The sequence below is a fragment of the Podarcis raffonei genome, chromosome 7 (genome assembly GCF_027172205.1).
Source record: "Podarcis raffonei isolate rPodRaf1 chromosome 7, rPodRaf1.pri, whole genome shotgun sequence".
In the NCBI taxonomy this organism is placed as follows: domain Eukaryota; kingdom Metazoa; phylum Chordata; class Lepidosauria; order Squamata; family Lacertidae; genus Podarcis; species Podarcis raffonei.
Window position 1 is genome coordinate 28,077,329 of NC_070608.1, and position 12,518 is coordinate 28,089,846.

At 41.2% G+C, this 12,518-nt stretch overlaps 1 protein-coding gene across 2 annotated transcripts in view; it reads right to left on the bottom strand.

The window, feature by feature from the left end:
• Positions 1-12,518, bottom strand: part of CNBD1 (cyclic nucleotide binding domain containing 1) — a 142,887-nt gene that overhangs the window by 47,477 nt on the left and 82,892 nt on the right. For both annotated transcript variants that reach the window (XM_053395720.1, XM_053395721.1), the window contains exons 5-7: positions 9,822-9,967; positions 3,941-4,092; positions 741-875 (exon numbers count right to left, since the gene is read on the bottom strand). In XM_053395720.1, coding sequence (XP_053251695.1) covers positions 741-875; positions 3,941-4,092; positions 9,822-9,967 — 433 coding nt within the window. The remainder of the gene's footprint in view (positions 1-740; positions 876-3,940; positions 4,093-9,821; positions 9,968-12,518) is intronic.

The following is a 12,518-nucleotide window of genomic DNA, read 5'->3' on the forward strand; positions in this document are numbered from 1 at the left end:
ATTGTTTCAAAACAAACCCACTGTGGGCTCTAGACTAAAACCCATTGAACTCAATGAGGCTTACTTATGTGTAGGTGACAATTTGCTTGTTGTCCTCTTGCTCCTCCCCACAGCTTTCCCCATTTATGTCATGTCTTACAGATTGTAAGCCTACAGGCAGGGCTCATGTCATTTTTCAATTTTTAGGCACTTTATGTTGGCAATTACAATGAGCTCAAAGCAATGTTTTGAAGATCAGGACTTTGATGTAGCATGCACTGAAGACCTTCATAACGTAGGACTCCCCAATCCTTTGGGGGAAGCTCAGTGGTAGAGTATCTGCTGTCCATGAAGATGGTCCCAGGTACAATCCTGGCATCTCCAGGTAGGGCTGGGATTCTCCCCTGTCTGAAACCCTGGAGAGCCACTACCAGTCGATGAGTAGACAATACTGAGGTAGATGGTCTCACTTGGTATCAGGCGCCACCTGCCCGGGACTGAAAAAATTAAGAGAGCCTGTCAAGTGCCTAGCAGGCCAGCATATGGCTGCTGGAGTGTCCATCTTGGTAGGTTTTAATCAAGCTTTTATCCAGAGATGTAGCTTCAAAGCAACTTTCTACTGCAACTCATTGAAACAAGACAAGTAGTTTATAGAAGACAGCAGCTTCTATACCTATACGCACAATATGATTTTTTTTTTAAGCATGGCCATTTTTTTGTTCTTGCCAGGTGCACTTAAGATTTTTTAAAAGATTGCTTACCTCTTTTACTCTTAAGTAATCTGTTGATGAGATTTTGAGAAAGTCGCAGTTTTCTTCCGTAACAATTGTGAGCACATTGTGATGCATCTTTGGAGGAAGAGGTTCCAAAGTCCCAAAGCAACTTCCTATACCAAACTTCAAAAACATTTTTAAGAGAAGAAAAGAAGTGGAGTAAATTCTAGCACCCCTTTGTGTTTCTTTTAATTGGGTAAATCATACAACATAAAATATTATCAGTGCATTTTCCTTCATGTTGCTTTATATTACAAGCAAAATAAAATTATACACTCCCTGAAAATTCAGTTTATAATAATGTCTAGGGATGACAGGTATATTTTGCACAAAACACAGAATGGCATTATTACTTGGCTTAGAGATGTGAAGATAATGAAGCAGAAAATGGAATATGTTTTATGATCATTCATCTATCACACCTACCAATACCATTATGAGCATTATTTGCTACAATATCTTTTTGCATCTTTCATCGTATAAACAAAGCTGAGAATATTTATATTGAAGCCTGACATAGACATTCATTCATTTATTAAATGTATTAAATATAAATTAACTTCATATATCCCACCCTTCTTCCCCAGAGTGCCCGAGTAGCTAACAACCTAAAATCTGATATGATCATATCCAAAAGCATTAATTAAAAATGACAGTTTAAAAATGTACCAAGCCTGAATGTTCCTATCCCCTTCCAAAGGTCAGGCCAAATGAAAGCACCTTTTCCATCTGAACTATGCTGGGGAAGGGAATTGCCTGATCTTCCCTAGGAGAGAGTCCCATAGACACACTGCTTTTGTGGAGAAAGCCATCACTGACATTTTGCTTCGCCCCCACCCCCCTTGTCATCTGTGGCAGTGCTACTCAGAAGTGGGCAGTGCACCACTCACCTGAGTTATGTTTGAATAAGTTGCTGCAGTATACTGGGATAGAAATGAGGAATGGCAAGGTTGGTATGGTGCAAATGGCCTAACAGAACCAATCTGGTGTTTCTGCTGCTGCATTTGCACCACACTGACCCTGCCAACATTGAAACCAACACTTGCCAGAGGGCATTTTTTTTTAAAAAGTCCTTTTGATTGGACTCTAGCATTGTATTGAATTGAAGGAATGATACTTAGGGCACAAAAATCATTTGGAGAATCCCCACTTCCGGATCAGGTAGACAACAGAGAGGGAGTTACTATAGAATACCTAAAGCAGAATTGGATAACCACTGGCCCTCCAGATTTTGTTAAGGTACAACTTCCATCACTCTCAATCAGCATGGCCAATAGCCAGGGATAGTGGAATATGTATTTCAACAACATCTGGATAGGCCACAGGTTAGCCACTCTCACTTAAAAGATTAAATGATAGTTAAGAGTCTACTGAAAACAGTAAGGAAAGGAATTGGTTTGTTATCTAAAAAGGGCTCAGTTAAGTATCCTTCCATATCTAAGACGACCTTTATCAACCCACTATTAAGTACTTTTCAGCATTTCCATTACGGAAGTCTACATTCTGAAGAAATAGGTTGTTTGGAAGACTGCTGCAGGCTGAGACACAGTATACAAGCCATCTTGGCCTAAGCCCCCACCCTGCCTTTTTTTTAATCAAACAAAATCCACTCTTTTATGTGGTAGTGAACAGCATGACAAAGCAAAACTTGAGAGCATGAGAGTGCATTTTGGTCTTTTTCCTTAAACATTTCTAGGAAGTAGAAATTACTGAAACATTTCTAATTATGAAAAATCTGCTTATGCTCAGACAGGAAAGCTGAGGCAAATGCCAGGAAACTCATCTCTCTCTCTCTCTCTCTCTCTCTCTCTCTCTCTCTCTCTCTCTCTCTCTGTGTGTGTGTGTGTGTGTGTGTGTTGCTTCCTCTGCTTATCTAGGATAATTTTATCTCAACATGCTCTGTCAGTCTCATATGGCTGCATAAAATTGTTGCCCAGAAAAAGACTCATTTAGACAATTAAATGCAGTATACTTTGGAGGGATTGGATAACTAATATTATACTTTGCCTACAGTAACAAAAACTTCAGCAAAAGCTGTCACTGAGAAACACATTAAAAATGGGATTTTCTTTCTGTTCTTAGAAAACAGCTCTGGCGCACCTCTGGCAATCTGTAAGAAAGATCCAATTTAGACAGAAAGAATAAAAGGAGAATTAATCTTTTCTCCTTGTCATTCTTGCCCAAGGTCAGCTATCTTATTTTGGTGAGCTAGCTGGAAGAATTCTCAAAGACCCTCTTTTTGTGTGCCATTTGCTCCTGGATCCCTGAGGCATTTGAAATTTGTTCATTGTTTGTTTGGATGAGACCAGGCATGAGACACAATAGCTTTAAATGCTTGAAAGGTAAGCCTGGTGGCATCTATTCCAGCTGGCTGATGTAAGCTTATTGTCTGTGATTGTAAGTGACAACACCAACCACACAAAAATCAAACAACTCTTCATGCCAATCAGAGCAATTCACCTCACAAAAGAAGACAGGAGCAAGGCTCACAGCTTTCTACATTATACCAGATGAAAAAAAAAAGTCTTGTGCAACAACAACAACAACAACCCTCAGTTTCCTGTATGGCTTTCATGCTCTCCTCTATTGTTTTTAAAGGGATTGATCAGGAACCTGCAGCCCTCCAGATATTGGTAGACTCTGACTTCCACCACCCTCAGCCAATAACCAGGGATGATGGGAGTTGTAATTCCACCAGGAATGCTGCTAGGGGCATAGCACTGCATGACCCCAAATGTAAGTACAGTACTACAGTGGCTGTCAGCTCCTTCAACTAATCTTCTCTTCTTCTTTTTTACCTTTTAGAGAAAAACTGCTTCAGAGGGTTGGGGAGAAACTCAGAACAGGTCTGAGGAGTACACAAGGGGAAGAGTGGGAATTTCCCCCCCATTATGCAAGGATGAATCCTTGCATGGATAGAATATTACTTAATGCTACATTGGGTACAAACCCAAGACCTGCAGTTCTCATATTTTACCAGAGTCACACGTGTGTGAGAGCTAAAGCATACATTTTAAAAATCCGCTAGTAAACTACAAAGGCATTTTAGACTTTTTAACATGTTCTGCATTTATTTACCATTTCTGGACAATTGTGCACCACGGAGGAAAATTATGAATTTTCCAACTGGCTTTCTCAGTTGCCACTGCTTTCACTTGCTTACTGGCAATGCTGCTGTTATAACTCACCAACGTTTGGGATGTTGATTGAGGTTCTTTCGCTGAACCACCACTCTCGGCAGTAGCTGAAACAAAATCGCCTGCAATTGTTCTTTTGTAATACTTTGTCAGTGGTTGAAAGGAGCCTCTGAGTACTGTGTAGAACTCTTGGCTTGCATCCACTAGAATTGAATTTAAAAAAAAATTCTCAGGTTAGTATAGAAAAGCAAACAAACTGGCATACCCACAACATGATACAAACACAACTCATCACATTTGCACTTTAGCAAACGTACTTGAACATTTTTGTACAACTCATCTTCCTGCTGTTGCTTCCAAAAGTAGAACATAAATGTGCATCGTTTGGGGACACTGCCATCTAAATCAGTGGTGGGGAACCTTTTTCAACCCAAGAGCTACGCTTCCCCATGGGCAACCTCTAGGAGGCTGCATGCCAGTGCTGGGTGTAGCCAGAGACAAAAGAGGGAGGAGCAATAGCCATTATGCTTATGTTTGTACAGTCAGAGATTTACACACAAACACACTCTCTCTCATCCATCCTCCATCCAGCTAAATATCAAGGATTCAGTCTTGCCAGGCAAAATCAGATGGGGGGCATAGAGCAAAGTTGATAAGCAGTGTGGTTGGAGAGGATGGCACTGCCTGGAAAGAGCCCTGAGTGCTAGACAGACACCCTGAGGGCCACATTCAGCCCAGGGCCTGAGATTCCCAACTCCTGATCTAAATTATGGATATATATGACCCACAGTATGGAAAGGTCTAGCCTAAACTGACACATCATGTGACCCAAGCTGACTGTAGTCTATTTGCCATATACTATGGCCTGCCAGATTCTCAGGGCTTCCTGTCTGGGTTGTTAGGCTACAATACATGGTTGGTGGGTTGTGTTGGGCCTGGAGGGCCACAAGTTGGTTGGGCTTGGGTGAATCCCTTGCTCATTCACGTGCAAATGTGAAGGTATATTGGCATCAATTCAACACCCAAGCACTGTGTGTCCTTTTCAACTTAACTTCTCCTCATACTGAGCTTCAAGTTATATTTGAATCTTAAAATTATAGTCTGTCAGGTGTGAATGATTAAATGGAAAAGACATGAAGTCCTCAAGGCTGCATTGGGATGTCATGTATATGGGGCTCAGAATCTCCATCAACTTGCCTCGTGTCTTTTTTTTTCAGTTTCACAGAGTCATATCTATGTTTGAACTCTCCCTGTTTACCACGGACAGCTCCTTTAAAAAAAAAGTACCTCTTTCACCTGAATCTATGTCCTTCTTGTGCCCCTCCCCCTTTCTGTCTTCTAAGGTAGCCCTGTTAAAATCCTGTTGCTGTGAGCCACTAGAGTTGTCATACTGGGTTCAGCTCTGCCTCCAGGGTTTCCTAGAAATTAGACTTTTCAGTGGCAGGTGAATCCATGTTGTCTCTAGTATGCATACATATAAATGCATACATATGTATACTAAGCCATCACGCAGCACACAATCTGGTCTGTCATGCACCAGTGAGGTTCACTGTGAAGTATTAATAGCAGATCAGAGTACACTTGTGTTTTTCTAAGCTATCTTTAAACAAACATGTCCCTTGATTTAAAAAAACAGTGCAGGATAGGCTATTGCAAAACAGATAAATGGTTTTTAGGATGGTGTGCATGCTTGCATGAAATTTTAAACTACTAATTTAATTATTGATTATATTAGACCCCATTTACACTAGACATGTAAACAGTATTGTACCACTTTAAACAGGTCATTGCTTACTTCAGAGAATCCTGGGAAGTGTAGCTTATTAATGAGGGAGGAATTCCTCTAAGGGAGGAATTCGGTGGATGCATTTCTGCTTGCCAGGCAAAACAATCGCCCCTCTTCCCCTCCCATAATGTTGTGGGGGTTCTCCTGACCCCCAGAGCTAATTTTGGGAGTGCGGGGGGGGGAGCCCCATTGAGACTTGCTGCACTGGCTCCCGCTAGCACAACTCTTCAACTGAATCAGGCCCTGGGAGTTGTTAGAAGACCTCTATTCCCATTACAAAGCTACAGTTCCCAGAATTCCCTAGGTAAAGGGATTTATTGTTAAGCCACTGTGAGAATTGCAGTAGCGGTAGGGAATCATGAGTCTCTGAGTAACTCTCAGCACCCAGGTTTCTCTGGGGAAATTTGTGACTGTTTAAAGTGTCATGATACTGCTTCAATTGTATAGTAGATGGACTCTTAATTTCCTTAAAATTCTGCATAAAGTAAAAGCCAAACACATTATATATTTGTATTTTAGAAAGGTTTGGAGAAAATAAAACTGAGAGTCAGTGAAATACAAAAAAATTTTTTTGGTATGATGGTTTAGCATATAGTTTGAATATAGTTTCTTACAAGAAAAATGGAACATGTTTGAAGTAAATTACTCCCCATACTTTCTCCCCTTTGAGGACACCTTGTTAAAATTGCATTAGTGCAAGTTGCAGGAGGTGTCCTCCTTCAGAGATCAACTTCCTTTAGTCCCAAAGTCAGTAAAAATGAAATCTTTTCAAGAAGGGGAGGCAAATATATCTTGACGCTAATATGTGTGCATTTAAAAGCACACCTGTGAACACTGCTGTACCAAGTAGTCTGCCATTTCACATTTGTAAGGTTCATTTGAATGGCTGATAACAGACTGTATGACAATTCTGTTTTTTCTATAATGTCTTTAATATGAAGAATAAACCTCTCTTGAGCAATGGAGAACTGCAGAGTTAAGTGAATATACTGTAGCACAGCATCCATGGAGCAATGTGTAATAGGGGGAGAGGAAGGGTGTGAAAAGCATATTCCTGATTTCCATCTGTGAAATGAGGTCTGGTTTAGAGCCAGTTTTGAACTCCCTGTCATGACATTAAGGTGTCTTTGTTTTAATGTATGCAAGACCTTCTTTCTGCCAATTGCAAAACAAATCAGAAAACTATTGCTCTCGACATTTCAAAAAGATATCAAATTAGGGAGAAGACCCTTATTACACAACATTTTACAACAACACAGCCCCAATTTTTCAAGCGTTTTGGCTTTCCTGAAGCTGTGCCTGTACAACGTATTTGGGAGATTAAAGACTTGTCTGGCATGTATTATTTTTATCAAGTCAGTTTTACTTAGTAAAAAATCAATTTTGTGTTTATTTTTAGCTTGCCGAATCAGATGAGATTGAAAATATTGCTTAACCAGGTTCAAAGAACTGGAAAAGATTGCACATTGATGCAAAGCAGCTTTTTCTTTAAAGGCACGATGTGACAGACTGAGTCATTAAGATTAGCTTTTATCTCATGCACACATTGGCGCTCAGCAATTTTAGACCTCTTTCTGCATTGCCATACTGTGTTTTTAACTGAAAGTATATTAAATCAACAGAGCACCTAATCCAACAGAACAGGACCGTCCCAGTGGCCAAGATACCAAAGGAGATTTGGATGGAGTCATTTTGTTTTCCCAAACTTACACCCGTGCAAGCAAGATGCCAGTATTCATCACTATCAAATCAGGCACAAGCTTTGACCTTAAAATTGTCCTTTTTATTATCTCAGTTTAATTTATGCTAATGTAGTCTTTGCCTGCTTAACTTACAATTCAGTCTATTAATAACATGTCCTTCAGTTGCTATATTCCCTTTAGGTGACCTGTTTCTGATAAAGGTAAAGGATCAGCACAATCTTAGCCATTACAAATCAACATTTTTTGGTGGATTCAAACTGAAATGATACTAGTGGAAGCATTGCTGTGTAATCCTTGCTGAATGATAAACACCTGAACTTAACAAGGATGGCGTACAAGACTCCAGTGACACTGTAGGAGACCACAGAGGACAGGTGAAAAATTCTGAATGACCTTGATAGGCTGGGGGAGGATTATAAATGAGCTGGGAGTACTGGCATTAAATTGAAGAAGCTGAATAGTTGCACAATGTGAATAAATTTAAGCACATAAATACAAAAGTGGACACAGTTGGCTGAATTTAAACCTGACTTTAGACTCCACCTACATAGTGCCTGATTGGTGGGAAAGGGAAGGAACTTCTTGGTGCCTACTTGTCATGGTACTGCCAGAGAATGCTGGGGAAGAGCAGGAAGTGGCGATGGAGGAAAGAGAGGAAAGCCAGGAGGCGGGAAAGCCCTCAGATGCTGAAGCAGAGCCCCAGCACCGCACAGGAAGTTCTGGCACCAACAGTGGCACCGTCTGCCAAGGAGAGGAGAGAGTTAAAGAGGAGGGGGGAGAGGCATCACATGAAACTTCCCCACTTTTTCTGTTGGAGAAGAAGCCGGCGTAGACCACTCCCAGAATCTGAACCGGAGGATTCAGATGCATGAGTGTAATGCGCTTCTTGTACATATGTAAAATAAAGAACTGTATATATCTCTGAGTGAGCAGAGGTACTTACTGCAAAGAGCATTCACAAGCCATCACACTACTGAAGACTTAAAAAAATTCTAGCAGGCATTTTAATCAAAGTTTGAATTTATAGTTCTAACTGATTTTAACTTTTTAAAAAATATTATAGCTTTGTACACGGCTTAGGGATAATTACAGATAAGCAATATATAAATTGTTTAAAGGAGTAAATTACAAAGTTGCTTTCACGGGTCTCCCTTCCCTCAGAGGACCCACCATCTCCTCCTGCCTCTGACCATTCATGTGCCTCCTCCTCTGGACCCAGTGAGCACCATCTCCAAGAGAGAGAGAAAATGTATATGAGGTTCTTTTCCTTGCTGACTTCGTTGCAGAGGGCAGATGAACAGGCAACAATAGAAAGAGGAGGAGGAGGAAGGCCACAAAGGGGGGGGGACAGCAGTGGGACAAGAAGGTGCCGAATGAATCCTGATGCAGCCCATATATTTCAGCTTCTAAAGTCAAGATTGTCCACTTGGTCATCCTTCACCATCTTGCTTTATCTACAGAAGCAAAATGTCATAGTTCTGGTAATAACAAAGGGCCCCACTGGACTGCCGTGTGACTGCCCCAAATCTTTTGCAGGAGCAAACAGTATTGAAATTTGAATCATGTATGACTGCCCCAACAGCACAAATCGACATGAATGCACAATGAAAAGTATTTCTGGAGGGGGCCCAAAATCTGAAAGATGAGCTTTATAACAGGACTCAAGATCAACAGTGGCATATCATGTGATGCTACCTCAGTGAGGAGGAATGTTTTTGTCGTGGATTTTGCCATGCCATCAGTGCACCTGGTGCCTTACAGAGTTCCATAAGAAACAGGCAGGTTCCTGCCTCCCATGAGCTTACAAGATCAAATGGATAGAAAAAAAGCAAGAAAGGGAGAAAAGGACAGACTAAGGGCAGGAAGGAGGGAGGAATCGGGGCAAATGCCTATACTCACATACAGTTGGGAATGAGGGCATATATTAAAGGCCACATAGAAAAGGAAGGTTTTGGAGTGGAATCTGAAGGAAGGGAGAAAGGTGGTTAATTTATATGAAAGAAAATGTTTTAATAATGGGAGAGGGAGAGATTACCTCATAAGTGAAAGAAAATTACAGAATCTAATCACAAAGGAATATATATGATATCTGAACTTTCCTTTAAGCTGTTTTTCACATGTCTAAGCAGTTTTTTACATGCATCCTTCTCATAGAATAATGACAATTCTCTTCAGATTTGGGGGAGGAGGGAGGACTTAAAGACTGCTGCAGACATTTAAGTCAATGTTACAAGAGAACATTAGACTAAAGGAACCTGGCATATCTAGAAGTCTGAAGTGAAAGTCAGGGGCTCTTCCTATAATTGCCGTTCACAGGAAAATCACAATACCAAAAACTTACTGATACAAATAAAATGTACATCCAGCTCAACCTTCAAAGGAGCAAGCTGTTTGGATAGCAGACTTTTAAAAGATTTACAGTAAGTGGCTGTGTTTATCCTACCTGTGCTTCCTTTCATCCAGTATTCCCTTGTGACAGTTTTACTAAGCTGCTTCAGCTCTGCATCAGAAAGTTGATCACTAATGCCAGTAATTATTTTCATTGTCTTATGTACAATCTCATGTTCTTCTGAAGACCTTCGAATAGGGCTGCAAAAACAGAGTTACATGGAAGAGAGAATATCACCAGTTTTGCATATGTTGCCATCCACCAGTTGCCTAGAAGGGAGAATTTCATCAGGTACAGATGTCTGAACTTGTGAACTTTTAAAAAGGCTGTGAGAAGCCCGAGGTGGTGTCCTGGGGGGTAGGGTATAGGTGCTGTTCACAAATTCATTTGGATTAACCTATTCAGGTATGCTATGAGGTAGGGATGGGGTGGGTGGGGATATAAATAATGCAATAATAATAATAATAATAATAATAATAATAATAATAATAATAATAATAATTTAGTTCACATTTAAAGGTGAACCTACAAAATTCATACTAGTTGAAGCAACATACAAACTGAAAAGCAGCCATCTTTTGAAATTCACACTTCTCTGAATTTCGCACTGCGTTGTCCAGCCAAGCAATGTGTAAAAATTAGCATCTACTAGGGTAACTTGTGCATGAAAATGCATATATTAGTGAAAACAGCACAAAAACATTGCTTTGCAAAAATGTTACATTGTGCAAAACTGCATATAAAAATGTGCATATTGGGAGAAATTTGCACTTAAATCTGATTAATTTCATAAAATCTATATGCTGCTTTATTGTGAAAATAAATTAATCTCAAAGCAGTTTACAAAAAGAATAAAACAATAGCATTCTCAATAAAAACAGTTAAAGTATCTTTTAAAATCGCAATATATAAATTAAAAACCAGATTAAAATACATGTCAACTTTCTGCGTGTTCTAGGCTTCTAGTATTGTCACAGGAACTTAGAAATAAATCATAAACCAATGTGGAACTTAAGATAAGAAAAATTAGAAATGGAGAGAACCCAAAATGGACAGATTTGTCCATTCCTAGTAGAATGGGAATTGAGGCAAATCCTGGGCTGAGGCAGAAAGTAAGTATGACAAGAGGTTTCACTCCACCCCTGCTATGCTCTGCAGTGCTGTTACTGCTTTCTGAGAAGCACAGCTGCTGCCACGGTCAAGGCACAGCCTTATACCTCATCTTCCCTGCCCCTTCTCAGAGTTATAGCACAAACAGAGGCTGCCACAGTGGCCCAGTGATTTATTCCATTAAGCAGACCAGCCAATCTATTAATGAACTGGTTTTAACTGTAATGATATACTGTCATAGTGATGGGGGGGGCGGGCGGTCTAACCACATGGATTAAGCCTGGAAGATAACAAAGAAACTGTGGCTGCAAGAAGAAAAAAATTAAAGCATGGAAGCAGGGGGTTGGGGCAGTTAGGTGCCTTGAAAGCTGCTACTGGAAGGCAGGAGAGGGCAAGATAGGAATGGGACAGAGGCAGTGGAAGCAAATGGTGCACTGCCCCACCAATTTCAGTCTGTCCGCAGCCGGCCCCCACCTGGCTCCACCTACGACTGCTTTCAGACCTACCAGTCCCATCAGCCACCACCACTGAATATGGACAAATAACCTAGTCACTGATGGCAAACTGCTCCATCCAAACTGCTTCCTGATCACAGACCCTACAGAGGGGCTATTTGGTGGCTGGAAGAGTGTGAAGCACCACTCACTCCCTTTCCAGCCCCAGCCCTTGCTTTAAAAGGACTCTCCCCAAAGTTGCTGTTAGAGAGAGGGAGAGGGAGAGTGCTCACTGCCAAGGCTTGTTTTGTCTGACAAAAAGTCACACAAATTACAAATCATTCCAAAGAGACAGTGTGTTTTACAATTTCAATATGTGTACTGGAGGCAACTTACTACAGAGGCAGTATTCCTCTAAATAAGGTAAAAGGCAAAAGGGAGAAAGTAAAGGACTCCTGGACAGTTAAGTCCAGTCAAAGGCGACTATGGGGTTGTGGCACTCATCTCACTATCAGGTCAAGGGTTTGTCTACTGATAGCTTTCCAGGCCACGTGGTCAGCATGACTAAACCGCTTCTGGTGTAATGGAACATCGTGACGGAAGCAAGAGCTCACGGAAACGCCATTTACCTTCCCGCCGCAGTGGTACCTATTTATCTATTTGTACCAGTGTGCTTTCGAACTGCTAGATTGGCAGGAGCTGGGACAGAGCAATGGGAGGTCACCCCATCACTGGGATTCGAACCGCCGACCTTCTGAGCGGCAAGTCCAAGAGGCTCAGAGGTTTAGATGTCTACATGCTAGTTGCTGGGAGACAAAATGGGGAGAGCTGTTGCCCTGGGGTCCTGCTTACGGGATTCCCATTGGCAGCTAGTGAGCTTCTGTGAAAGCAAGATTAGTAGACCATAGCCCTGATCCAACAAGAGTCTTCTGGTGTTCACAGACACAGTGAGACTGTTTGGAAGCAACACCACACCATTCAGAATTTAATTTATTTAGTCCATTTTTATCCCTCTTGCAATGCTTTCTTGGCACATTTATTGCCAATGCCCACCGCCCACCTACTGCCTCACCCCTGTCAAGGTTTCCATGGATGTCCTGGCTGAAGAGTTTTCAGAGGGTAGAACCAACTTTTCAGCAGAATTCTGCCAGCTCAGCTAACAGAGGCAGCTCGAAACAGAATAACTGCAGTAATACCAAAATGAGCA